General features: G+C 43.0%; 1 protein-coding gene across 4 annotated transcripts; it reads left to right on the top strand.

Moving 5' to 3' along the window:
* The first annotated feature begins 5,498 nt into the window (after positions 1 to 5,498).
* Positions 5,499 to 21,480, top strand: LOC100773565 (zinc finger protein 345). 4 transcript variants are annotated; one of them, XM_027420868.2, is made up of 5 exons: positions 5,499 to 5,637; positions 8,470 to 8,697; positions 15,784 to 15,910; positions 16,249 to 16,344; positions 17,867 to 21,480. In XM_027420868.2, exons 2-5 carry the CDS (start codon positions 8,626 to 8,628, stop codon positions 20,164 to 20,166), a joined length of 2,595 nt encoding a protein of 864 aa, XP_027276669.1. In that variant the 5' UTR covers positions 5,499 to 5,637; positions 8,470 to 8,625; the 3' UTR covers positions 20,167 to 21,480. The 4 variants fall into 4 exon arrangements, with proteins under 4 accessions (XP_027276669.1, XP_027276667.1, XP_027276670.1 ...); XM_027420866.1 differs by having other exon boundaries at positions 5,506 to 5,642; XM_027420867.2 differs by having other exon boundaries at positions 5,530 to 5,687.
* The last annotated feature ends 1,181 nt before the right edge of the window (positions 21,481 to 22,661 follow it).

The raw sequence follows: 22,661 nt of genomic DNA, 5'->3' as shown, positions 1-22,661 counted from the left end.
TGGATGAAGGTTCTATGCTGACAACTAGAGTAATCTTCAATCTGATTACAGGGGAAGGCAGTTCAGGCATCCTCTCCAGAGTTTTATCTGGGGTAATCCTTGAGGATTCCTTGGAATTTCCCTAGTGCCAGGTTTCTCCGCAATCCCATAATGGCTCCCTCTATCAAGATAATTCTTTCCTTGATCTCCCTATCTGTCCTTCCTCCAACTGGACCATACTGTTCCTTCATGCTCACCTCTGAACTCCCCTTCCTTCCTCCCCTCTCCCCTCTCAGTGTCCCTCCCACTGCCAAGCTTTAAGCCCAGACTGGCTGCCTGTTGACCATACAAAACCCAGTCAATTATGTCTCTCTGTATCTCAGGCTCATCTGCTCTCTATATTTTAAAAATATTTTAAATTAATTAATGAATTAATTATTTGTTTTATGTGTGTAAGTGTTTATTTGCATGTATATGCACCATGTGTATGCCTGGTACTCATTGAGGTCGGAAGAGGGCATCAGATCCCCTGGAACTGGGGTGTACAGTTGTTTGTGAGTTGGTGTGAGCGCTGGGAATTGGTAATCTGGTTCTTTGCAAGAGCAGCCAGTGCTGGTATCTATTGAGCCATCTCTCCAACCCCTTATAGTTGATTAATTTAATGTTTTGCCTGCATGTACATCTTAGCACCAAGTGCTTGTGCTTGGTGCCCATAAAGGCTAGAAAGGGCTATTAGATTCAGTGAACCCAATGCTACAAACAGGTGTGAGCTGCCATGACATGTGGGTGCTGAGAACTGAACCCCAATCCTCTGGAAGAACAGCCAGTCAGTGTTCCTCTCCTCTGCTCTAAAAAGAAAGACATCTGCAATAGCACATGGTCTGTCTGTGAGGGCTATCACCTGTCTGGGGCACACTAAGTACCAAATGAGTGCACACAATGGTTGCTCCTGCTAGTAATAAATACACACAGCTAGAGGTGGTAGCAGAGTGTTTGCCTCACCTGGACAAGGTCCTGGGTTCTATATCCTGCAAGTGTCCCCACCAAGAAAAGAGGATACTCACAGACCTAGAGAAAATCCAGTAAGTAACAACATTTTACAAGCCAAATGCAATTATTCAGGAGAAAAAGAACTCACAGATAGGCTGCTGAAGATGGGTGGATCTGGCCAGAACTGGACCTGTCTCTTAGAGGAGTACTTACAAAGCATATATTTGCATACTGGGGATGCTAGTAGTGGAAGAAGGACTGATCTAAACAAGAGAATCCAGGAAGTAGCAAAAAATTTATGACATTAATAGATTACAGAGTAGGTGTCATGACCCCTGCCTGCAATCCACATGTTGAGACAGGAAGATTGAAAATAATAATAAAAAAGATGTGATCCTTAGTTGCATCTCATAAATTTAAAAGAAAAATTTTTTTGGGGGGGCAGGGTTAGACATGGCTAAAAACATTTACTGCTCTTCCAGATCTGTGTTCAATTCCCAAGATCCACATCAAGTTCCTCACAGTTGTCCATAACTCCAGTTCATGGGTGAAGGGATCTCATGCCCTCTAGCTTCCAAAGGTACTGAATGAGTATATATATATAAACTCATTCAGACATACACATACACATTTTTTAAAAAATCTTTAATAAAAGAGATGTGGCTTTCTACTATATTGCACCAATATTTTAATTCCTTTTTCTTTTTCTTTTTCTTTTTTCGAGACAGGGTTTCTCTGTGTTGCTCTGGCTGTCCTGGACTCACTCTGTAGACCAGGTTGGCCTCAAACTCACAGAGATCCGCCTGCCTCTGCCTTCTGAGTGCTGGGATTAAAGGTGTATGGCACCTTGCTTATTTATTTTTATTTTATGTGTAAGAGTGTGTAACCTGCAACTATGCCTGGTCCCCTCAGATCAAAGGGCATCAGAACCATTGAAACCTTGGAACTAGAGTTCTCTTTAGCCCCCAGCATCTCACTAATATTAAATGAAATAATAATGATAATTAATAACAATAGTAAAGAATTCTAGGCCTTCCTCACCTAGACTGTCTTTTAAAAACGACACAAAACCAGTGAAACCACAGACAGAGCTGGACAGATGGTTCATTTTGTGAAGTACTCACCCTAAGAGCATAAGGCCCTGAGTTTGCATAGCCAGCACCCAGGTAAAAGGCTAAGTGCAACAGTGCACTCTTGCAATCCCAGTGGTGGGGAGACAGAGACTGGGGGAGTCTGAGGCCCATTGGCCAGCTGGTCTATGTTGATGGATCAGTGAAAGGTCCATTCTCCAAAATTAAGGTAGAAAGTGACTGAGGAAGACACCCAGCATCAACCTCTGGTCCTACATGCTTTTGCACCTGTACGCACACACACACACACACACACACACACACACACACACACACACACACACACACACACACGAATAGTAATTAAATAAGGAGGTTTCGATGCAGGACATTTGCCTGCCTTCCACCCTATACTCCACTCCTAGGTGGACGAACGAGACCATCTCAGGACCTAGGAACCGGGCATCTGCCATGTTCATTGTCTTCCCTGGAGATCCGGAGAACCAGATCCTGGGCATCTCTGACTTACCCCACAAGATGAATCTTGCTGCTCTGAGTCTGGTGTTTGGAGTCTTGGGGATAAATTCATATCGGCGGCATGTTCTCTCTAAACTTTATGCTCTTGTGTTTCTCTCACTGGCAGACTGGATTTCCTCAGGCACTGCAGCCTAAGTGAACATCCGGAAACTCCACGCAGCGTTGCTCAGCCTAACTTGGAGGTTTGCAGAGACACTAGATAGGCCCGGAAAGGCGATGATCGTGTAGTCACTCACCTCACATTTGTCAATGATTTCCATGGGCCTGAGATAGGGGGCATATTTAAATATTGCAGAGTAGATGAAATTTGGAGAAGCCCAACACTTGTTGTGTATTTTTTTGGGGGGGGGTGTTAAGTTAGACTAAAGATTGGGAAGGATTCAAGCTGTTCTCCCAGACTTTAAATGTGACAACAGGATGCTACTAGTTTAATTGTAGTTTTCAAAGCCACGTATTGTCTTCAGACATGGGAAAGTGAATGCAAAATGAGGCCCAGCAAGCCCTCAGCACCTGTATGGCAGCTTGGAAATAGGAATAAAAGTTGACATAAGGTCAACTTAATTCTTATGTAAATCTCACACATTTTGGCTACATATCATAAGCATCAGAATACCTGTGCTCTGTGGTTAAGAGCATTTGCCTTTCTTGCAGAGGACCTGGGTTTGTTTCTGAGTGTTCACTGCTCTACTTGGCATCGTGAACCTGGGAGACCTGGGCCAGAAATGAGACTAAAGCCTCATGCAATAGCCAATTTCATTCCGGTCATCAGACAATTTATACTCTGAGGGTCAAGAGTCAGATGAGTAAAGTGTACAGTCACAAGGGTAAGCTGCACTTGGCAAAAACACATTTTCCCACAGAGACATATAAACCAGTAACAATAGCCAGTTGTAATGAATAATCTAAATTAAACTCAGTCCTATCAACCGTACCTGGGAGGGGCACAAAAGTATATTCCAAGAACAATTACATGTTTTTGAAGAAACCAAGGTCACAAAACTCTTGCCTTCTTTTCTTAAGAGTTTTCTCTCAAGCACTCAGAATTCCTCTTGAACAACTCCATTCTTGGGCTGTGTTTGGAGACCTAGCACCCACATGGTAGCACACAACTGTCCATAATTGGAGATGCAGTGAATCTGATGCTTTATTTTGACTTCTACAGGGAGCAGGAACACAGATACACATGTGGTGCATATGCAGACATACATGCTGGCAAAACACTCATACACAAAATAAACGAATCTTTAAAAAATTTAAAGAATACCCCAGAGTTTTGATGTTGTTTTGTTTAGTTGTTTGCTTTTTTTGTTTTTGTTTTACAGGAGGCAAATGGGCTGAATGAGTTCCACAGTTTGCCCTACCAAAAAGTAGGGAAGTCAAAAGTGGGAAGAAAAGAGGACCAGTCTGAAGCCTGTTTCATTCTAAAGGATACACGATCCCCACTGTCTCTTGTGGTACTCTATGCTAACAATCCAGAAACAAGTAGGGCATGGTGGCCACACCTATAATTCTAGCACACTCCACTAAATGAAAAAAACCAGCCTGAGCTACATGAGATCCTGGCTCAAAACAAACCAACACCTCTCATTCCTACTCTGCATTTCTAGACATTCTCTGTCCATTCATGGCATATGTGAACCCTATTTTCTTCTTAACAGACTCACCAGACCATCTACTTCTGAGTCTGCCCACAGGGAGCTGCCACAATGTATCTAAATGGGGCCATTTTCACCAAGGATTTTTAGTAACCTCCCGCGAGTGGACTAAATGATTTCACCGTGATAAATCACCTCTTCAGCACCAACATTCCCCAGATTCCTCAAATTATTACTACCTTGAAAGTCAACAAATGCTTGCCAGAGATGTAAAAGCAAAACTCAGCTGTGACCTCACAGGGAAAAAAAGATGAGCCAAGTATGTCTGAATAACATACCTGATGTGGTAATGGACACATCAAGCTTTATAGTTAAAGAACAAAAACAGTTGTATATGCACATACCAAGACTAAGAAATTAAAAAAAAAAAGTCCACAGATATTTCTATATGCACCCTATCTTGGAAAAGCATGGATGTACATTCTATTAGTTTATTTGTTTTATTCCATTGTCTTTTGAGACAGAGTCTCACCATGTAACCCTAGCTAACCTGGAATTCACTGTGTAGACCAGGCTGGCCTTGAACTCAGAGATCCACCTCCCTCTGCCTCCTAAGTGCTGGGCTGGGATTAAGAGCATGTGCCACCACTGCCCAGCAAGATTTTAGTTTTTATTTCATATGTATGGGTTCTTTACCTGCACATGTGTCTGTGCACCACTTGTGTACCTTGTGCCTTTGGAGGTCACAAGAGGGCATCAGATCCCCTGCGGTTATAGATGGTTGTGAGCTGACATGTGGGTGCTGGAATTGAACTTGGTTTCTCTGCACTAGCAGTTTGTGCTCTTAACTGCTGAGCTACCTCTCCCCCAACCCCCTCTCCCCACACCCGTAGAATTAGGTTTTAAATAGAAGGCAAAGTAACTAAGCAATCTTAGTGTGTCTCTGGCTCCAGTCTGTTCTGCAAAAAAGTTGTCAGCACTGTGTGAAATCTGTTTTCCTGTTCTGACTGCCTTCTGGCTTCAGCATATCCTTTCACCCATCATGAGATTTCTATTTCTGGGAACTATTGTCTCAATGGTCTGCAAAGGAAGGGGCATAAGTGTCCTGTGCGGAATCGAAGTTCCTGGATGACGGCCTTCAACATCCTGAGCATAAGGACACCGACAAGGCGGTTTCCAAAGAAACTGGAACCATCTGGTCCGCCATGACGACTGCTGGCCGGCACTCAGTTTCAAAAGTGTTAGTGGGCATGCGCGTCATCCTACCGGGCGTGCACAAATTCTGCCGGAAATCTAAAAGACGCCGGAAGTAGAGTGGCCATGACATGGTAAGTGTTCTGGTCCATTCTAGTGTTACTTCGCTGGCGGGACCGGGAGGTGGTTTGGAACTTTTCCATCCGGGACTCTGGCGTCCGTGGGCGGAAGTCGCGGCCGTGCGAGCCGTGCGCAGAGCTCTGCGGTGCAGGGTGAGGTGAGAGGCGGCGGCGCAGGGCGGACGCGGGGCTGCTGAGCGCTGGTTTGTGCTGTGACCGCCGCGGCGGCGGCATCCGGGGGTGGGGCGGGGGTCGTTCGAGTTGTTGGCATTCCGTTCTTGCGGGTTTTCCGCGTCGTGTTTGTTTTGTCACTCCCCAGCGTGTTCTCCTGTGGGCTTCTCACCATCTTCTGTGGAAATTGTCATGTCAGGACGTTCGGGGCAGGATCGGAGAGCGGGCGCTGCGGGAGCCGTCCCGGGTGCGAGCCAGGAGCCTCAGGACCAGGACCCTGAGGTGGCTTGTGACCCACTTAGGCCGTGATTGGCGAAGAAGTCCCCTCAGGCAGCGATGTAGCCTGGGGCGGGTGTAGCCTGCTTGTGAGGACGACTCTGGTTGGGTAGTGTTTGAGTAGCCAGTGGCCTTAAGGTGTGATCCACGTTGCACTGCATGAAGAGAACCGCCATCGGGTCTACCAAAATAGAAAGTGTCAGACCACAGATGCCTCTGACTCTCTCTCCCTTTCAACCCCCTCCCCCTTGTGTGTGTGTCTGTCTGTCTTGGGCTGGGGGTGGGGGAGCGGGAACGGGACGGTCCCACACTTTGCATCCTGCCTAGTGTCTAAGCTGCTGAGCTCAGAGACTTATCTCAAAGGTCTGTAAAAGTAAGGACTTTCCTTTGTTTTGTGGGCTGCTGTTGGATCTCCTTTGCCAGTTCCAACCCCTGTGGGTGGCTAGCATTATTGAAGGAAATAAACAGGAATAATAAAAGCAAATTCTCTTCCACTGCCACTGGTGGTGATATACTCCTTTAATTCCAGAACTCAGGAGGCAGAGGAAGGGGAAACTCTGTGAGTTCCAGGCCAGCCTTGTCTACATAGTGAGTTCCAGGACAGTCAGCCACACAGAGAAACACTGTCTCAAAAAACCAAAACCAGCTGGCGTTGGTGGCGCACGCCTTTAATCCCAGCACTCGGGAGGCAGAGGCAGGAGGATCTCTGTGAGTTCGAGGCCAGCCTGGTCTCCAGAGCGAGTGCCAGGATAGGCTCCAAAGCTACACAGAGAAACCCTGTCTCGAAAAGTCAAAACAACAACAAAAAAAACCAACCCCCCCCCCACACCCCAATTCTCCTTTGGCCACTTTAGGGTCACATTTGGGGATTCTTTGGAGATTGTGTGCATCAGTGCCTAGCTGTCTTTGGGATCCATGATTGGATCCCAAAATGAGGGTGCTTCCAGTTGGGTCATATTATTTGTACCTCAGCATTTGTGCTGATTTAGAGTCCTTAAAAAAGCAGTGTATTAGGCTTGGTGTGGTGGCACATGCCTTTAATCTCAGCATTAGTGAGGCTGAGGCATTGTGAATTCAAGGCCAGCCTGGCCTACATAGCAAGTTCCAGGACAGCCAAAGCTACATAGTAAACCCCATCTCAAAAAGAAACTAACAAACAACCACACACACAGACACACAAAACAAAAGTATATTGTGCCCTCTTGGAAGCATTTTTTTTTTGGGGGGGGAGGGTACTAGGGCAGTAATGATTTAAGGTACATGTCATTGACTAGGAGGCAGTTTGTAACCTGGCAGTCCTGTGCCCCACTGGTTGGAGGTTACTGGAACTTACCCGTGTCCATGCATGCATTCTCGTGGAGAGGGGACATCTCATGAATAGGCTACAAGTGTTAAGTGTGGAGAGGTCCTGGTGTATTTCTTAGTTTCTGTGTGTGTGTGTGTGTGTGTGTGTGTGTGTGTGTGTGTGTAGGGGTGGTGTGAGGGTTGAGGGTTGGGTGAGTGGATTTTTTTTTTTCCCCAAGAGATTATTTTTTTATTAGTTCAAATTAGAAACAAGGCTGCTTCACATGTCAATCCCTTCTCCCTCGCCCTCCCCTCCCCTCCCCCCAGCCTCCTACTAGCCCCCCACCTCATTCTCCCCTCTGCTCCCCAGGGAGGGTAAGGCCCTCCATGGGGGTTCCCCAAAGTCTGTCATATCATCCTGGGCAGGACCTAGGCCCTCCCCAATGTGTCCAGGCCAAGAGAGCATCCCTCCATGTGGGATGGGCTCCAAAGTCCCTTCTTACACCAGGGATAAATACTGATTCACTACCAGGGGCCCCATAGAGTGCCGAGGCCTCCTCATTGACATCCATGTTCAGAGTTCTGGATCAGTCTCATGCTGGCAAGGATGAGTGAATTTTTCATGACATGGCTGTGTGTGGACAGGGAAATGTCTAGAAACTAAGGCTAGAATCAGAATTGGCTGCCATCCTGAGCTCTCTGGGGAACAGGAAACAGAAATACTGTTTTTAGATGCTGACAACAGAAGGACCACATGGAATATGGTGGCCAGTGTGTTCCTTAGAATGAAAACAACTTGAATCTCTGTTCCTGTTCTTGTCTTAAGTGACCTGTGAGCAAACTAAACAGAAAGCTAATGCTTACTATGTGTAGCTGGAAAGGTTGTTTGAAATGAAATCCAAATTCAGTCAGCAGCTTACTGAGTTTTTGTTAGTATTTTCTACCTTACAGGCAGGTGCTGAAGGCTTAGTGAGCCTTCTCTGGCATGGCATTCTGGATCCCTATAATAAACACCCGTGTCCTCATTTTGTAAACAACTAGGCTAGCATATTGTTTTTCTCCTAGTTAAAATGTAAGCACTGCAAGTGTGTCCTTCCTTCCAAACTGATGGTTTTTATATTTTTTTGTTTTCTTTTGTTGTTTGTTTTATAACCCTGACTAATACCAAGCAGGGCTTTTATGTATTCTCTGCAGTGCCTATTTCCACATGGGCCTTCACCAATTCATGGTCTGATTTGGGTCATTGTCTTTTAGGGATTTCCAGTGTCTCAGAGCTCCTGGAACCTCCGAAATCATTCAGGCCCCAGGATTTCCCACTGTGCCACAACTAGCCTTGTTTCAGCATCCTTGACTCTTGAGGAATTTGGATTTGCTACCAAGAAACATCAAGAATAGAAGATCAGAGGGGATATGGCCGCTGATACGAATTTCCAACAAAAGATCCAACCAATGGGTGCAGAGGAGCAGCATGGGTCATGTGAGGTAAGCGGGAGTGACTTCACACTTGGTTCTTCAGGACTTGAGGGCAGACATAAGAAGCAGCAGACTCTGTTACCTATTCCTAGATGATCTTTAATCTAGTTAAGAGTAGACTATATATCCCACACCAACAAATGACCCCTCACACCCCCTTGACCATTCTTTCTTTGGATACCGGGTCTTACTGTCTGTGTGAGGCTGGCCTGGAACTTTCTGTATAGTCAGGCTGCCATCAAACTCAACACCTTCTCTGCCTCAGCCTCTCTAGTGCTGGGATTATAGGCCTACATCACTATAGATATTGTTTCAAGACTATAGATATCATATTATCTCATCTATTTTTTTAAATGACAAGCTCTCCCTCCCTCTTGAGTTCTCTCTTTTATATTTGCTCCTCTTTTACATCTTGCCATCCTAAAGGCTGCCTGCTGTGCCCGTCTCTGTAAGAAATGGTGCATATGGGGAGGGATCGTTTTGTCAGTTGTTAGTCTCATGGGTAAAGGAATTATAAAATGGCCTCAGACGGAAGCGTCCGGACTATTAAGAGATTTAGTGAACACAAAGCAAGCTAACAAGGTAGATACCCTGAAAGTCCTGTAGTTGCTGGGAGGAGGGAGGTGGGGAAGAGGAGAGAGAAACAAGCCTTATATGTAGGCAGTGAGGCCAGCAAGTGGCAGTAGGAAAGGGGTAGCTGTGGCTGGTCGGGTTTTCAGAGATGCTCAGGAAGCCTAGTGTCTTACTAGGAAAGCGTGCTCAGTAGGCTTTTGGCCAGAATCTGAAAACAAGAAGGAAAAGTTAGTTTCTGTGTTAGAAGATCTGTAAACACTGTTCTGAGGGAAGAGACTGATTAGGGTTAAAATGATCCCTCCCAACTCTTTAGCATTTCTTCAGGTGAGTCTACTTTCCTGGCAGGCATCTCCTGTCCAAGTGATGGTAGCCAGGAGTTGGATTAACTCTTCCAGGAGGGGACAATACTTTGTAAAGTTCCAGTCTTTGGAGCAGATTAGAATGTCCTCTTTCCAACTTGGGCTAGAGGTAAAACTGAAAATTCATTCCCTTAATGGGCTCTGCCAAAGCTCTGCCACCTTTTTGTATGGTATTTTAAATCTTAAGGAGGGGCAGTTGTGTTGGTCTGCCTCCTAGTGTTACAGGGTTTTAAGTTGACCTTGAAGGAAAGGGTCAGTTTACAGCTTCATGGAGTGCTAATCGCAGTACCTAGCTGTGGGTGCAATTCTCATCAGATCCATCTTCCCTGCACTAGAACAGCTGTGTACAGTTCAGCTGTCTGTCTGTACATACATTTTTGTCTGATGCACAGCTGTAGGTTTTTCTTTCTGATGAGTAATGATACATGTTAGATACTCATTGTGCTAATATTTTCCCGAGTGTTTCTGTGTCCTGTTCATGAAATTATCAGTAGCCGACAGCAGCAGGAGCATCGATGACTGACTCATTTGCTGCTTCCTGTGTCCCAGGCACAGTGCTAGTCCTCACAGGAGGCTCCTGAGCTGATGTTGTTGTCTCATTTTAAAGAAGAGAAACGGAGGCACAGATGACACACCAGCTGAACTCATATATTGAAACAGCTGCCAGCCTGGGATTCAGGCCTGGCAGTGTGCTCCAGGGTCTGCCTGTCAGTCCCATCGCCTGCTCCCCCTGAGGAAACTTCTGGTGATTTTCTAATTTCATGGCCCGGCTGCTGTCTTGGCATTCCATACTCTGCACTGTCCTGTTAGCTCCCTACAGTGTCATCTGGGTATTCTTTTCCTTTTATGTGTCCAGGTCCCTTAGTCTCCAAATCCTGGAGGGGCTGGGGAGGGGTGTCTTCCAGTTCATAGCTGCTCCGATTTTTTGTGGTGTAACTTGCAAGAGTTCTTGGGATGGTGTGTCAGCAAAGTTGTAGTGAAACTACCAACCTAGACTCCTCCATGGGTAGAAAGATTTATTGCGGGGAGCAAACTGAAGGAATATGTGTGTGTGTGTGGTGGGGGGTAGGGGGTATAGCAAAAACCAGCAAGCAGATTTTATGTCAGCAGGGTGGGGTCTTTGAGCTGATACAGGAATTGACCAGGAGCCTAAGGTAGTTGACCTTAGGGAAGATCAAGGATTGTTCCAGTAAACAGAGATCCACCTTTAGACGTCTGCTTACCCAGCCATTGTCCCTGGGACTGCCATTTTGGGGGTCACTGCTTTGGACCTAACAGGGTACATGGTGGGTAAATCCTAGAGCTGTGCATGTGTGAGAAACAAAACAAAATAAACACTACAGATAAATGTTCAAGATATAGGTGTTCAAATAAAGAATCTACCAGAGTTTATGTGCATGTATCTGAACGTGTCATGGAAAAGCTGCTTCACTTCTTAATTGCATTTATCTTGGCTGAGTTTCATTGTAGGCTGGAAGTCTCTTTGCTCTTGATAAAACCTTTTAGGGATTATTCCTACCCCAAGAATGCTTTTCCTACTATTCAAATGTTATATTTTCGAGACAAGGTCTCACTGTATATCCCTGGCTGGGCTGGAGCTCATTATGTTGTCTAGGCTAGCCTTGAACTCATAGAGGTTTACCTGCCTCTCCCTCCCAAGAGCTCGGATTAATGTGTGTGCCACCATGTCTGATTAGTTTTCCATTTTAAAACATTTTGTTTTTTATGATTTGTTTGTGTAGTGAGTGTATGTATCTATGATTGTGTGATTGCCTTTATGTGGGCATGGAGGTCAGAGGACACTTTGTAGAGTTAGGTCTTTCTCTCCACCTGTGTGTGGATTCCAGTGATGACACACAGGTGGACAGGTTTGATGGGTAAGCTCCATTGCCTGCTGAGCCACCTCACCAGGCCCAGCCACTGTTATTTATTGAATGAAAAATGAAATAAAACGAGCAAGACATGACTACTCCTACAAAAGTATGGAGAAGATTTTTATTGTAGACATAAAGGAGAAAGCAGGTGGAGGGGAGAGTCCAGACTAGAGTAGATCATGAGAAGAGCAAGAGAGGAGCTGCCTGCTGACCAGGGCAGAGAGGCCAAGAGAGCTGCATAGCCACAATGGTTGACTTGTTGTAGAAGGGAAGGAAGAGCCTTGCTCCTGGGAGGGAGAGGATGAAAAGTGCTTTGAGTGGGTCACAGGTTCTGAGGGGTGCTGGGATAGCTGGCCAGCATCTGCTTTGATATGTTAGATAGGCACCTCTGTTAGACCTTTGTCCCAGGTTTCTTTGGGAACTAACATTTATTTATTTTTGAGACAAGTTTTTCAATATGTCCCCCTGCAATTGGCCTCAAACTCATAGTAATCTGCCTACTTTTGCCTCCCACATGCTGACATTAAAGGTGTGCTCTACCATACTTGGCTATTGATTTTTAAAGCTCTTAAAAATATTTATATATGTGTTTGTGCCTGCATGAGTTCACACATGTACACTGTGTGCAAGCAGGAGGCCAGAGAGAATGTAGAATCCACTAGAACTGGAGTTACAGGCAGTTGTGAACCACCATTTGGATGCCGGGAATTGAACCTGGGTCCTTTGCAAAAGCAGTCAGTGCTCTTAACTGCTGAGCTATCTCTCAGTACTATTTATTTTTAATGTGCTGCTTCCCTCCATTTTTTGTTAATTTTTAATTACATTATTTCTTTATGTGTGCATGTGTCATGAAGTGTAGATGTCAGAGGACACCTTGTAGGAATCAGTTCTTTCTCTGGGTCCTGGGGATCAAATTCCCATCATCAGTGTTGATGGAGATGGCTTTGTCTGATGAGCTGTCTTTCAGCTCAGTTACTGTTCTTCTTTAAAGGAATTTTAGGTTCCTAGAGAGATGATGAGTCAGCAGTTAGGAACATTGGCTGCTCTAGCAGAGGAGCCAGGTTTGGTTCCTAGACAGTTCACAGCTGTCTGTGCCTCCAGTTCCAGGGCATCCAATGGCTACATAAGCCTGCAGACACAAAACAGTCATATACACAGAATTTAAAAAATTATCTTAAAAAAAAAGGAATTTTAAGACCCTTTTGATGTTTGATTAGTGGCATTTAGTTCTGTGATATTTTGAAATGTGGCTTCTCTGGATGGATATTATGAGTTTAAAAAAATTAAGCTTTGTGTGTGGTTTTGCTTTATCCTGTGCAGTGTCTGCCAGTGTCTTCCATTCCTCTGTTGTCTGGATCTCATCAGCATGCCATGATCCTTAGCCAATTTGTGCCCTTTCCTTCCCCAGTCTCCAAGCCTGGGAGACTGAGAGAGGCAAGTCACAGAATGAGAAAAGTGTCTCTTTTTGAGACAAGGTCTCAGTAATGCTTGCTAAGCTGGAACTTGTTCTGTAGACCAGGCTGGCCTTGAACTTACAGAAATCTGACTACCTCTATCTCCTGAGTGCCTGGACTAACATCTTATAAAAGCTTCTTCTACATAAAACTGAATGAGCAACAGACTTGCTTGTACAGTAAAGGAAACAGGAAAGCTAAGTTCTCTCAGTTGAGTGGGAAATGCATGTATAATTGCCATGGCTCCCTCTACTGGAATGTCTAAAAGTAGCCACACCGAAAATATCAAGTGTAGATGTGCTTGTGTCCCAAGGAAGCAGAAGGATCACTGTTGGTGCCACTGTGGAGAGAATCAGTTAGCCAAGCCAGTGGGAAGACTTTTGTGAAGTGCGTATTGTCTGACACCCAGCAGGTGCACCCAGCATTTCCCCTGCTCAGGGTCAATACAGCAAGGTAGAGCTGTACAAGTTCAATAATTGTATTGATCATTGACAATCCGCTCATTGGAAGCAGGGCATTTACTTGCAGATTTAATTTGTATATTTACAAATATGTGGCTGAGATTGCATAGTGGTATCCATTTACTTTTTGAGCATTTAGTTATTTGGTCATTGTTTTTTCTCTTCCTTATTCCCAGTCTTCTCTGTTTCTTGATAGGGTTTTGTATAACCCAAACTAGTCTCAAACTCTCTGTGTAGTTAAGATTTCTGTTTAATGCCTAATCCTCCTTCCTCTACCTTCTAAGGTCTGTGATTGCAAGCATGTCACCATCACACATGGCTTCTTTTCTTTCTTTGTTTTTGTTGCTGTTGATGTTTGCTTATGTTTTAGTATTTTTTAGGAACATTAATTCTGATTTTCCTTTATGTTTCAAATATCCTTTTTTACTTATATTTTTATTGTTTACATTATTTATTTACTTATTTATTTATTTATTTATGGTTTTTCAAGACAGAGTTTCTCTTGTGTAGCTTTGGAGCCTATCCTGGCACTCGCTCTGGAGACCAGGCTGGCCTCGAACTCACAGAGATCCGCCTGCTTCTGCCTCCCAAGTGCTGGGATTAAAGGCGTGTGACACCAATTTTGATGTTTACTTTTATTCTTGTATTTATGTTTTGTTCCTTCTGAATTTTTTGTACTGTTAAATATTATTTTTTTCCTTTTTGTTAAACTTTTTTTTTTTTTTTTTTTTAAAGAAAGGGTCTTAGTTGTTCCAGGTAGTCTCAAACTAGCTATGTAACTGAGGCTGGCGTTAATTCCTTTATTTTGTTTTATTTTGTTGAGTCAAGGTCTCCCCATGCTTTACTTAGTTATAAAGGCTTCGGAGTCTTGTTAGATTGGTTATCTGGATGCTCTGTTACCTAGTTGCTTAGGTTCATCTCAGTATGTCATCATATATTCTTAAAGTACTGTTAATGAAGGCTCCATTCTCATGAATCGATTACTTATCAAAGGTAGATGTGAATTTTTGGGGTGCATGCATTCTGGGGGGCTTGTTTTGGCTTTGAGGCAGGGTTTCTCTTATGTTGCCTTGGCTGCCCTGCCAACTGCCTTAGGAGTGCGGAAATTAAAAGTTTGTGTCACTAAGCCTGGCTGTGCAGGCATTCTATCTACAGGAGGCAACAATTTTTTTTTTTTTTTTTTTTTTGATGCAAACAGCACAAGGCTTTATTGCAGTTGTTTAACAAGCTAACCCCGTGTTAGCTCGGGCCTTTCATCTATCCACCAAGGTGGATGGCTGGGAAAGATGCTGAGAAGCCACAGGATAGAGATCTTATAGGATAGCGTAAGGGTAGTGTCTAGGGGTACGCACAGGCTCAGGATTGGTGTGCAGGAGGCAACAATTTTTAATAAATTGTTGAATGCTCCAAAGGAAACTTCTCATAGTAACATTACCAACTGACATTTTCTCCATTAGACATTTCAGTGGAGGATTTCTGTAATTGTCCATTATAGTTACAGCAATATGTCTGACATGTTAACATAAAGAATTTTAATACAGAAGTATTTTTCACACACAAGAACGGTGGCTGGGTGAGTGGCACTGCTTTGTCTGTTTGCCGGTGTCACTAGTGTCAGCCTGGAAGAAGATCTATCAAAAGTACTTGCAGTTCTAGAAAGAAATAGAAAAATAGAATTATGTTTTGTTTTGCTTCCCCCCACCCCTCCAGGAGCCAGTTGTTAGGGGACTCATTTCCATAGCTGATCAGTAAGCAGCCACATGTATAACTAAGAAGTCCCTATTTCAAGAAAGAGGTTCTTGTGAGGTGATTACTTCTGCTTTAGGGTATAGCCTTAAGAGGAAAAAATAAGGACAATGACCAATCTTTTTAGCTTCATCTTTGAAGGGAGTTGGGCTAGTTTAGACTGGGGCTTCTTTAGTAATATGTGCTTATATGCAGAGGTAAGTAGGTGACCCAAAGTCAAGAAGATAGGTAGACACAGAATGAAGTCAGATTCCAGGCTTTTATCTGGCATTTAGTTCCCAAGTGAGGAGTTAACACTTTTAGCAAAGCATCTTAGTGCCTGTTTTGTAATATTGAATCCAATGGGTCCAGCATAACTCTAACCTGGAATATTGTTGCTTAATCAGTTTTGTGCTGTGTACTCTTTCTTAGAGCATTAAAAAGAATCCTTTTCTAATGTCCATAAAAATGTGATTGTATGATGGATGGCAGGATTGATTGTTTTATAAGTGTTCTGTATCCCCCCAAACTTATGGTAAGTAGATCTTTTGTGGGAGATGCAGTGAAACATCACTAAAAATCTAACCTTATATATAGCCTTTTCCATTTCCAATGATGAGTCACTCACAGTTGTGGTGCATTGTTACAGAGGTGGATGTCCTTTGAGGATGTGACTGTGACCTTCAGCCAGGAGGAGTGGCAGCAACTGGACTCTGCCCAGAGACGCCTGTACCAGGACGTGATGCTGGAGATCTACAGCCACCTCTTGGCAGTGGGTGAGCACAAATGGCCCGGGGACCCAGGATGAGCTCCAGTGAGGAGATTGCCTTCTTTCTCTTTACAAAGCATGGTGGGGTATCAGAAGTCTCTCTCTCTCTCTCTCTCTCTCTCTCTCTCTCTCTCTCTCTCTTTCTCTTTCTGTCTCTGTCTCTGTGTGTGTGTGTGTGTATGTGTGTGTTTGCTTTGTTTACCCTGATGCTTCATTTCTTTTGTATTAATTATCCAAAGTAGAAAATGTTGACTTGGTTCTACCAATGAGGCAGTGCAAGGCTTCATTGTATCATCTCTAAAGACAAGGAACTACCCAAAAATCCAATATCCTTTTGATTAACAGGGTATCCCATTCCCAGCCCTGGAGTCATCTTTAGGATTGAGAGAGGAAAGGAGGCACAGGCAGGGAAGGCTGAATTCCCAGGCCAGCAGTGTCAAGGTGAGTCATTGCTTCCCAGGTGGGGGTCAATTTCATGAGGCCATTGTCAGTTTGTCTCACCAAGTCCCCAGCAGTGGTCACTTTTGGGTTGTTTTCTCCTTGGAATTTTTCTAGTTAATTCTGCAGATCATTTATTATTGATTGGAGGCACTGTGAGACTTTCTGAAAGGTGAGTTTGTGGGACAACCTTGTCTGACCATGGATATGAATGAACCTAAGTGTATTAACTCATCCATTTTCTAATAATGATGACCAGTTACACTCCCATATGTAAATGTACAAGAGTTTTTATTTGCACATCTTGTTTGTGAACATCTGACATTAGCAAACTTGGTTAATATATTGCCCAAGTAATGGAGAAAGGACTGGTTATAATTTGTGTGTTCTAACAACTGACTTTTAGTCTGTTGTAGTATATTGGTTTTTTGGGTTCTTATTATTGTTTATGTTGTGTCTATGTTTTTGCTTTTTCCTGTCTGTCTCTGAATTCATTGATTTTTCTTTCCTGTGCTGGTTCATCTTTTCCGCTTAGGTGTGGCACCTTAGGCTTAGTGTTCTGTGTGTTCCTCTTCTCATTCTGTGATAGGTTTGCCTTAATGGCTCTGTTCATTCTGAATATGCAGTTCTCATTGTTGTATTATGATAAATTTCTTAGTCCCTGACCTTATAGACTATAAAGTCTCTCCTGCCTTGTTTAGATAAATGAAAACATTCCTATAAGATGGATCTCTTCCTTCATTTTGGGAGATAAGAAATTGGGATCTACCTCATTCAAGTCAGAAAGTTTTTTATATTTTTTTGTCTGGCCAATCATCTTTCTCTTCTGGGCTTCTGAACTATTTTTCTTGGTGCTTTAATTTAGTTTATTATTTTGGAATCCCTACCCATTTTCCTTTTTTGAATACACCATCTCCTTCTTTTGTTATTTGTTTATTTCTGTGGTATTTATTTATTTTTGGTTATTACTATTCTTTTTTTTTGTTTGTTTTTTTAGGTAGGTCTCTGTGTCTGGCTTTGTAGATCAGGCTGTCTTGTATTCACAGAGATCCACTTACTTCTGCTTCTTAAGTGCTGGGATTAAAGGGCTATGCCACCATATCTGGGTCTTTCTTATTTAGGTTAAGTTCTTTATGTGATTTATAGATTCCACTGAAGACATGTGATTAATCAAAATGTTACTGATAGATTTTATTGCAACAAATTTTATTTTGCTTTTTGATACATTTTATGCAAAATGCAGTTAATTTCTAATAATAGGATTCAGAAACTTTCTGATGTTCTTAACGTGTTTATATTTATGTGCCTCATCCTCTGATCCATTGTTGTCATAATTATATTAATGTCTGCTATGTAGGTGATCTCCATTATATACAGATGTTGATAAACTTGTTTTTACTAATTGTTAGCATCATCAGCATCATTAGTATCTGATTTAGGCATTTATGTTCAGACTCAGTTCTCTGTATGATTCATCCTTCATCCTATTCACTCTGTTTGTTCTTTTATCTCTTTCTGTTCCTAGAAAAATCAGGAATTGACACCTCACCACAGAAAGTATCTGAGAAAGCTTCAGTTCATAGTGATGTGGCAAGTGAAGTCAAAAGAGATGGTTCATGGTGTTCCGCTTTACAAGAACTATGGCAGGATGCTGATATTGCTAAGAGAGAGAAACAAAACCATATTCTACCCTTGCCTCCTGGTACTTTCCTCAAGAAAACTCTGAGCACAAATAGTGGTCATGAATATCAGAAGCCTGGGAAAACCATTCCTTTGGGACCCTACCTCATTTCTACACAAGAGAATCTTCCACGATATTGCTTACTTCCAAAAAGTTTGGAGCTAAACCTAGGAGCAAATGGTCAGAATGAAAGCTGTGTCACAGAACAGCTTATTAACATTGTTGCATCCAGTCAGCTCCTGATACAAGGCTCTTGTAATGCTAACTGTGTGGTTACTCATGGGGAAGAATCATGCAGAAGTACTGGGAATGGAGAAGTTGTCAGCCACAAACAACATGAAAACCATTCTCAGGAGAAAGCAGATCAAGGTTCTCAGTGTGGGGAGGTACTCTATGCCATATCTTTGCAAAAACCTGAGATCACTCTCTCTCTGGACAGACCTATTGTTTCTTACAATGGTGGGAAGGCCTTCCTTTACATGTCGGATTCATCGAGTTATCCATTCCAGCTGAAGGTGGATCATCTAGTTCAGACTGGAGGGGACCCTTACAAATGCAGCAGCTGTGAGAAATCCTTTTTTACTGAGGCTGCACTCCAAGAGCATGAGCAAATTCACACAGAAGAGAAGCCGTACGTGTGTACACTGTGTGGAAAAGCCTGCAGAGATAGGTCAACTTTCTATGAACATGAATTGCTTCACAAGAATCACACGCCTTTTATCTGTGACAAGTGTGGTAAAGCCTTCTTACGTAAGTCAGAGTTGACATCTCATAAACAAAGTCACAATGGAGAGAAGCCTTACAAATGCAACGACTGTGGAAAATCCTTTAAATTTCCATCCCAGCTGAAGGTGCATCACCAAAGTCACACGGGTGAGAAGCCTTACGAATGCCGTGAATGTGGAAAGTCATTCAGTAAAACAGCCAAACTCAAGGTGCATCAACGGATTCACACAGGGGAGAAACCTTATGTGTGTTCTCAATGTGGAAAGGCCTTCAACCAGAAATCAATACTAGATAGGCATGAAAAGCTCCACCCTGGGGAGAAGCCTTATAAATGCAGTGACTGTGGAAAGTCATTCAATTATCCATCCCAACTGAAGGTGCATTGCCATAGTCACACAGGGGAGAAGCCCTATAAATGTCACGAGTGTGGGAAGTCCTTTAATTTCCCATGTGAGCTGAAGGTACACTATCAGAACCACACAGGAGAAAAGCCGTACAAATGCAGTGAATGTTGGAAACTGTTCAGTAAAATGTCCCAACTGAAGGCACATTATCGAGTTCACACAGGAGAGAGACCTTATAAATGCAGCCACTGTGGAAAAGCCTTCTCTACTAAGGAACAAGTCCAAGAGCATGAGCGAATCCACACAGGAGAGAAACCCTTTGTGTGCACTGAATGTGGAAAAGCCTTCAGTAGCAGGTCATCTTTTCGTAAACACCAGTTAATTCACACTAAAGAGAAGCCTTTTGTCTCTCAGAAATGTGAGACGGGCCTCCAGGAGTCTACTTTGACACCCCATCAGCAACTTCATATTGGTGAGAAGCCTTACACATGCCCTGACTGTGGGAAGCTGTTTAATTATCCATCCCAACTGAAATCACATTATCAAATCCACACAGGAGAGAAGCCTTGTAAATGTCTTGATTGTGGGAAATCATTTAGTAAAACATCTCAACTGAAGGCACATTCTCGAATTCACACAGGGGAGAGGCCTTATGTGTGTTCTGTGTGTGGAAAGGCCTTTAAGCAATTGTCAACATTGAGCAGACATGAAAAAATTCACATGGTTGAGAAGCCTTACAAATGCAGTTTTTGTGGGAAATCATTTTGTTCTCCATCTGAACTGAAGGTGCATCTTCTAATTCACACAGGAGAGAGACCTTACAAATGCAGCAACTGTTGGAAAGCCTTTTGTACTAAGGTCCAACTCCAAGAGCATGAGCGAATTCACACGGGAGAGAGACCTTATGTGTGTTCTCATTGTGGGAAAACCTTTAGAAGCAGGTCAGTTTTCTCTAAACATAAGTTGATTCACAGGAAGGAAACACCTTTTGTCTGTGAGAGATGTGGGCAAGTGTTCTTACAGAAGTCAGAATTGACATCTCATCTACAAACTCATACAGAGGATAAGCCTTAGGAATGTCAAGACTGGGAAATCGTTTAGTCAGATCACCAACTGAGGGTATACCGTCAAGTTCACATGGTGAAGAAGGATTCCAAGTGTAGCATCTGTGGGAAAGTCTTGGCTTCTATGCCCTACTCTGACAGCATGAACAAACAAATTCACCCACGAGGGAGACCACCTTTGTGCTCTGAATGTGGAAAAGCCTTCAGTAGTAGGCTAACTTTATGGACATCACATGTCTCATACTAGGGTGAGACCTTTGTCTCTCACGGAGTGGGTCAGATTTTGCATCTCGTGAAAGAATTCACATTGGAAGAGAAGGTTTTGGAATGTCATGATTGGGAAATCGCTCATTACTATGTCACAGATCAGTCCCATCATCAGTTCATGGGTGGGGATGCCCTATTTGTGTTCTGAATGAAGGAGGGGTCTTAACAGGACAGAATTCAACATAGACTACATGATTCATACCACAGTCAGTTTTTACAGGTGCAGTTTTACATAACAGGGTTTACTGAGAAATGAGTTCCTAGCTTACTAGTGTATTCCAAAATGAAATTTATTTATCTACTTGAAGTTCATTTTATGTGGGATCTAATTCCACACCTCCTGATTGATATTTAGACGTAACAAACATTACGCATGAGGAAAGTTAGTCACACATTAATAATGATAAGCACACATATTTATATTTGTCTTATTAAACATGAGTTTCATTTCAGGTTGATCTTGACTAATTTCAGAAATGTTTTGTAGAATGGGATATAAGATACATTTTACCAAACTATTAGAAAATTTATGGGAAATTAAGTCAGTTATATTCCCATTTGTTGTGGGAGTTCAGTAAATCACTTAAGTTCTAGCCATGGGAAGGATGATTTTATAAAAGGACATGTGTATGGAAAAAAATATGTGAGTGTATGTATATATATGTATACATGTGCCTGTATTTGGTCAGTGCCTGTATGTATGTATTCCCACCATTTTGGGGTGTTTTCTATAGAATTAACTGCATATTAGAAGATGTTAATTATCAAAAAGTACATTCATTTATTTTGTATATATTTATGTACACGTGCTGCTAGGTGTATGTGGCTGTAGGAAGATCAGTGAATTGGTGAGAGTCAGTGATCTCACCATGCTGATCCTGGGGATTGAACTTGGATTGTCAGGCTTGGTGACCATCACGTTTGCCCATTAGCTATCTTGCTTGCCCTGTAGCTATTATATTTATTTTTTATTAACAGTTTCTATCTTGTACCATCAGTAATGAATACTTTTTTATTATATTGATGTACTTTGAATAAATGAGATCTAGTGCAGTCACTGCTCACGTTGCTTTTCTTTTGTGATGAGCTCAAGTCTATTCAGCTTTTTCTATGTGTAGCATGTGTGGTGATACTGGAACCAACCATTCAGTCTGTACTTCTTAGTTTTAGGTTATTTGGGTGTGAGTGCTGGTATTTGTGAGCTATTGCACACGTAGAGGTCAGAGGACAACTTCCAGGAGTCCATCTTCTCCTACCTCTGGGTACAGAATCTCTCTGGTTTCTGCCACTGCATTGCATGGTCAGGCTAGCTGTTTTGTGAGTTTCCAGGAGATAATTCTCCTTTCTCCACCATCCATCCATCCATCCATCTTGTCAGAGGAGTGCTTTAAATACAGATGTGCACCATTGTATCTGGCTTTTAAAGTGGGTTTTGGGGATTGAATTTAGATTTTGTTTTTGTTTTTTGAGACAAGAGTTTTTCTGTGTAACAGCCTTGACTGTCCTGGAACTCAGTCTGTGGGCCAGGCTTGCCTTGAATTCACAGAGATCCGCCCGTCTCTGCCTCTTGAGTGTTGAGATTAAAGGCGTGTGCCACCCACTGCTCCACTTTAAGTTTTTTTTTTTAAATTTTATTTATTATGTATAAAACATTCTGCTTCCATGTATATCTGCACACCAGAAGAGGGCACCAGATCTCATAATGGATGATTGTGAGCCACCATGTGGTTGCTGGGAATTGAACTCAGGACCTCTGGAAGTGCAGTCGGCGCTCTGAGCCATCTCTCCAGCCCCTCCACTTTAAGTTTTAAGGCTTGTATTTCAAATGCTTTCCCCCAGTGAGCCATCTTACTAATCCTTCCTACATACAGGGTATGTATCAGGAGTTAGCAGATCATGGCTATTGAACTTGTGGCCTGTGAACTTTTATTAAAAGTAAAATTTGGGGGCTAGAGAAATGGCTCAGCTTGCATCCCCAACACACAGGTAAAAAGCTGAGCAGAATGATGTGTGCCAGTAATCTCAGTGTTTGGAGTGGGTTGGGGGACTGGAGACAGCATGGTCCACAGAGCTTGCTATCCTCCAGCCTGGTGGGATGGTTTGTTGCAGCTTCAGTAGAAACTTCATCTCAGAAACTAGGATGTAGAGCTGGAGAGATGGCTCAGCAGTTAGGTGTGCTTGCTGTTCTTCAGAGGATATGAGTTCAATTCCCAGCCCCATTGCCACCTAAAACTCCAT

Source organism: Cricetulus griseus, chromosome 6, assembly GCF_003668045.3.
Source record: "Cricetulus griseus strain 17A/GY chromosome 6, alternate assembly CriGri-PICRH-1.0, whole genome shotgun sequence".
NCBI lineage: Eukaryota > Metazoa > Chordata > Mammalia > Rodentia > Cricetidae > Cricetulus > Cricetulus griseus.
Note: the sequence above shows the minus strand (reverse complement) of the source record. Positions and strands in the feature narration are given on the sequence as shown.

What these genes read in the sequence shown, in the direction of transcription:
- LOC100773565 (XM_027420868.2), top strand. Translation starts at nt 8,626, where the DNA reads ATGGCCGCTGATACGAATTTCCAACAAAAGATCCAACCAATGGGTGCA. An exon ending in AGCAGCATGGGTCATGTGAG is followed by an intron (nt 8,698 to 15,783) that starts GTAAGCGGGAGT and finishes GCATTGTTACAG; the next exon opens with AGGTGGATGTCCTTTGAGGA. An exon ending in CCCAGGCCAGCAGTGTCAAG is followed by an intron (nt 16,345 to 17,866) that starts GTGAGTCATTGC and finishes TTCTGTTCCTAG; the next exon opens with AAAAATCAGGAATTGACACC.